Raw genomic sequence first — 6,000 nt, forward strand, 5'->3', positions numbered from 1 at the left:
TAAATAACAATCAAGTTGTAAATGAAATCGCAAAACCAGTCGCAAGTGACTCACAAGCAAGTCGCACAACTCTAGGCTCACAGCAGTGTGTGCTGGGCACATGTGCTGCAGCGGGCTCCCTTTCTGCCCCATAGTGGCCAAGAGCCACGGCACGAGCGCAAGTGTGACCTTTGCGACCCTGGTACTTCCCCTACCGATTAAAACCTGTGGATAAGGTAGAGAACCCCTGATTTTTATGGTTCTCTGTGACCTCGCTAGGTAGATTCACCCTTTTCTTTTTCCCCGAGTCACCACTTTCTAGGACAGAAAGAAACAAGGAAGTCTAAAATGTAGGAGTAGGGGGGGGGGGGGGATATTCCAATGGGGACACCTGTTTCTGTGATGACTCATTTAGAGGGATTTCTTCTCACTTCCTGTCCTGTACTAAGGCCAAACTTATGTGAAAGGGTGCGAGTAATGGGTACAAGTCTAGTAAATCGTTACTGTGCACACCAGGAGGTCACAAGAAAAATCCAACTCATTCCGGGGGCTCAATACTTCCTTCATCAGGGCTGAGAAATTAAAGAACACAAGATAAGGTGACATGGAGATCTATTTAGGCATAGTTTGAGGCAGCCATTCTCAACCACGGCTTTTGGAACCCTAGGGTTCCTCAAGTGGTTGCTGGGGGTTCCTTGAGTTGTTACCGATTAACCTCCCGTCTGATGGTGCTTAGACAGTTCCATGTCCAATATCACTTGCCAGAGCTAGCACCATGACATTATTGATTACTTAATGATCTTCCTCACTGTCTGGAAGGGTGGTAAGCTGACCACCAAAATAGGGGAGACATTCTTGCCTGACCATTAAGGTCAAGGCATTTTTCCCAATGACCCCCATTTTGGCAGGGGTTCCCTGAGACCTAATAATTATTTTAAGGGTTCCTCTGGGGTTGAGAGGGGCTGGTTTAAGGTGTTCTGGTTCATGACATAGGAACAGTATTATAAATACATAAACAAAATATTATCATCATCATCATTTATAATTATTATTTAAATAATTATTTTATGTAATTATTAAATTACATTTTATGTATGCAATTATAAATAGGCAACCATGGTATAAATAACACATAAATTATATATTATGTATTTTTTTTTTAATTATTTTATTCTAAATAATATTATTTTAATATCACCATATAGAAATAATAAGAATAATAATAATATTATTTATAATTACATAATAAAATAATTATAAATAATAATATTTATAAATGGTGATAATATTATTCATTATTTTATGTAAGTATTTATATAACACTGTTACTATGTCATGTACCAGAACGCCTTAGAGACGGTTCACACTGGGGGTCGCCTGACAAGTCGCCTGCCATAGATTAGCACAGGACCCGTTCTAATAGGAGCGACACAAGTCGCTCCGACTTAGAAAAAGGGTCCTGAGCTACTTTGGGGCGACCTGGAGTGACCTGCATTGACTTCAATGATATGAAGTCCGTGCATGCCACTCCGAGGTCGCGGTGCGAGCTGCGCACCGCGACTTCACAGGTCGCCCCGGCAAGTCGGGTCGCGCCTATGTGGACCGGCTCTTAAACCAGCCTTTCTAAACCCCAGAGGAACCCTTGAAATGATTTGGTCTCATCTGACCCCTGCTAAAATTAAGTCATGAAGGGGGGGGGTCAGTGGAAAAAATGCCTTGACCCCGCGGCCATTACGCATGAGAGGAGCCAGTTCACACAGCTCCGGGGCGGCCTCGGTCTGCACTGGAAAAAGGTCCTGTGTGTCTTTTCAAGTAAGAATTTGGACCCGATTCGCACCTGAAATGGTGAATGGGAACTCATTGGACCCCCTGCTGTGTAAACTGCATAAAGGGTTCTTTACTGTCACAGCAGTAAGGATGTGGAATTCTCTTCCACAAACAGTGGTATCAGTTTCAGAAAACGATTAGATGGGCATCTTAACGACCACAACATACAGGGATATACAATGTACTACAACACAAGCACACACATCATAGGTTGAACTGGATGGACTGGTGTCTTTTTCTTTTAACCTCACTAACTATGTAACTAAAATGCTGGAGACAATTTACTGCACACACCAATTTTGGTAGAATATTTATTCATGTGGAATGTATGCTCCTTGCTGAAGAACATAATAGACCCCAAATCTCTCAATAAAGAGGACCTGTCATGGCCCATGCTGTCACAAGGGATGTTGAAATAAAGTTATTACCAAAAAAAAAAAATAAATAATATTATATATATAAAAATATTAATAAAATAAATGATAAAAAAAAAAAAAAAAAAAAATGAAAAGCACCCCCGTCCCACTGTGCTTATGCGCAAATGCATGTGTTACTCCCACACACATTTGTAAACGGCGATTGAACCACACATGTGAGGTATTGTCGTGAAAATCAGAATAAGAGCAATAATTCTAACACCAGACCTCCTGTGCCACTCTAAACTGGCAACCTGTTAAAGCCTTTAAGCGTCACCTATGGAGAATTTTAAGCACCGTAGTTTTGACGCAATTCCAAGGGCAGACGCAATTTTAAAGCGTGACATTTTAGGTATCTATTTACTCGGCATAACATCATCTTTCACATTACTCAAAAAAATTGTGCTAAAATTACTGTTAGTTTTTTTTTTTTTAATTCATGAAATGATTTTTTTCCAAAAAAATTGTGTTTAAAAAAACCACTGCGCGAATACCGTGTGACATAAAAAATTGCAATCACCGGCATTTTATTCCCTAGGGTCTCTGCTAAAAAGGTTTATATATATATATATATATATATATATATATATATATATATATATATATATATATATATATATATATATAAATAAAATATTTTTGGGGGTTCTAAGTCAATTTAAAAAAAAAAATAAATAAAAAAATAAATAAATAAAAGATGATTTTTTTTCATGTAGGACAGGAATGCTGGAATTTTCCCGGTATGCAAGTGGTTAAACAAAATGGCAGCCTCCAGCAAGAAGAAACAGGAGCATTGCTAGAGACAATTTTCTGCACTCACCAATTTTGGTAGCATAATTATTCATGTGGAATGTATGCTCCTTGCTAAAGAACAGAATAGACCCCAAATCTCTCCACAAAGAGGACCTGTCACGGCCCATGCTGTCACAAGGGAGGTTGTTTTTATCAAGTTGTTATGTTCTGATTTAACAAAATGCATGTGAACAAGTGACGTAATAATGCACCACAAAGGAGTAAAAAGGGCCCTTAAATACCAACAGGAGACCCAAATTGCATCAAGCACTCCAAAAGTGATGGCGGCAAGGGTTAACAAGCCTACTGAGTTGATACAGCCACAGCTGCCTGGAGAGAAGGCACAATGGTGTCAGTGGAGGAGAATGCTACATTGTATCTATGATACATTGTACACATCCTACATTGTATCCAAGCTACATTGTATCGATCCTACATTCTACCCATCCTACATTCTACCCACTGTACCTATGCTACATTATATCCATCCTACATTCTACCCATCCTGCATTGTATCCATCCTGCATTCTACCCACTGTACCTATGCTACATTCTACCCATCCTACATTCTACCCATCCAACATTCTACCCATCCTACATTCTACCCATCCTGCATTCTACCCATCCTGCATTCTACCCATCCTGCATTCTACCCATCCTGCATTCTACCCATCCTACATTCTACCTATCCTACATTCTACCCATCCAGCATTGTACCCATCCAGCATTGTACCCATCCTGCATTCTACATTGTACCCATCCTACATTGTACCCATCCTATTGTACATTCTACCCATCCTACATTCTACCCATCCAACATTCTACCCATCCAACATTCTACCCATCCAACATTCTACCCATCCTGCATTCTACCCATCCTGCATTCTACCCATCCTGCATTCTACCCATCCTGCATTCTACCCATCCTGCATTCTACCCATCCTACATTCTACCTATCCTACATTCTACCCATCCAGCATTGTACCCATCCAGCATTGTACCCATCCTGCATTCTACATTGTACCCATCCTACATTGTACCCATCCTATTGTACATTGTACCCATCCTACATTGTACCCATCCTGCATTGTACCCATCCTGCATTGTACCCATCCTGCATTGTACATTGTACCCATCCTACATTGTATCCATCCTACATTGTACCCATCCTGCATTGTATCCATCCTATTCATGCTACATTGTATCCATCCTATCCATGCTACATTGTATCCATCCTATCCATGCTACATTGTATCCATCCTATCCATGCTACATTGTAGGGATGCTGCAGAGAAATCAGTGCAAGGCACAGGGAGGCAGGACAGGTGAGTCTGTCACTCAGATGGGAGCACAGAGAAAGCCAAAGCTGTCAATGTGCCCCCCCCTCCTCTTCTTCTTTGGGATCTCCCCAAATCCCCTCCTTCCTCACAGTTGGGTAGACATCCCCTCCCCTCTCCCAGCATCACCTAGGAAGAAAGGCAAAGGGAGGGGGGAGAGAGAGAGAGAGAGAGACAGGCAGGAATAAACACAGTCACATCATGTAGTGGTAGTAGGCGCTGCCACCCCGGCCTGGCAGCTTCAACAGCGGGCACAGCAAATGCAAAATAAATAAATGAAATAAAAGCGACCGTGCCCATTGCACGCTGCTGGCAGGTCAGCTGACACAATCAAAGCCTCCACTCACCAGCTTGGGTTTGTTCTTGCTCTCGTCCGGCTCAGACGGCTTCCTCTTCGGATTCCTGTCGGCGTTCTTCCCCGGAGAGTCCTCTCCCCCAGCCGCCGTCGGCTGGCTCTCCATTTTCTCGTCCCCCCAAATTTTCCAGATGCTAGCCAATGACGGGCCGGTGTTTCATCCAGCCAGAGAGGATTTTTTTTGTTTTTTTCAAAGGGGGGGGCTCTGCTGGTGATAGACACCACCTATTATCTCTTTATTAATTATGGTAGAGTGGATTGTCCCCTCCCTGACGCACACCGCTCCTGCTGCTGCTCCTGGCTCTGATTACGCGGGCTCCTTTAAATTCTGTTTAGCACCCACTGTGTATATGTTGTGCAAACGTGCTGCCAGCCACGGTCGCCTCTGACATGCCTGCCTTAAGTGGTCGACCGACCGGTCCCCGAAGAGGATTTGCTCACAGCCCTCCTGCAATGAGTGTTTGCATGCTTGAATCTTTTATATTTTTCCTGTGTCTCCCTTTAAGGCAGAGCTGAAAGGAATCAGAACTGTCGTCTGTTCACCCTCCCAACCAGGAACTAAGAGCACCAGGCTGTAACAATCAAAGGCCTATCAAGCACACATGGAAGGCAGCAAGCTTAGAAAAAAAAACTCATGCAGCTTCTTTGCATATCCTGTCTGACAATTAGAAAACTGGGCGTCACGCTTCGGGGGAAAAGTCCTACAAATTAGAGATGATGCCGGAGGCAATCATGACTAAATGTGACGCCGATTTCTAATTGTAATACATTGATGGCATAGAAAGTTTGCAGAAAGTTTGGAGTTCAAGTCATACCCTTTAATAACTTATAGCCCCAGCCCTATTTCGGGCACTTTTTGTTCACAAGTTAAAACCAGTATTTTTTCCTAGAAAACTACTTAGAACCCCCAAACATTATATATATTTTTAGCAAAGACTCTGGAGAATAAAATGTCAGTCATTGCAATATTTTTTGTCACGCGGTATTGGCGCAGCGGTCTTTAAAACGACATTTTTTTGGAAAAATTTTGAAAAATCACATTTCACTGCATTTAAAAAATACTAAACAGTAAAGTTAGCCCATTTTTTTTTGTATATTGTGAAAGATGATGCCACGCCGAGTAAATAGATACCCAACATGTTACGGTTTAAAATTGCCCCCCCCCCCCGTGGGATGGCGACAAACTACGGTCAATAGAGATCTCAATAGGCGACGCTTTAAATTTATTTAACAGTTACCAGTTTAGAGTTAGAGTGTAGCTCTTTTTTTTAATTATTGCCCACGCTCTGGCGAT

The 6,000-nt window shown here is 42.1% G+C and overlaps 1 protein-coding gene across 1 annotated transcript in view; it reads right to left on the reverse strand.

Moving 5' to 3' along the window:
- Positions 1 to 5,233, reverse strand: part of DIAPH2 (diaphanous related formin 2) — a 1,824,032-nt gene extending 1,818,799 nt beyond the window's left edge. The window contains exon 1 of the mRNA XM_082263377.1: positions 4,699 to 5,233. Coding sequence (XP_082119503.1) covers positions 4,699 to 4,812 — 114 coding nt within the window. The 5' untranslated portion in view covers positions 4,813 to 5,233. The remainder of the gene's footprint in view (positions 1 to 4,698) is intronic.
- Positions 5,234 to 6,000: the final 767 nt, after the last annotated feature.

Source organism: Pelophylax lessonae (genome assembly GCF_965119305.1).
Source record: "Pelophylax lessonae genome assembly, chromosome: 7".
Taxonomy (NCBI): domain Eukaryota; kingdom Metazoa; phylum Chordata; class Amphibia; order Anura; family Ranidae; genus Pelophylax; species Pelophylax lessonae.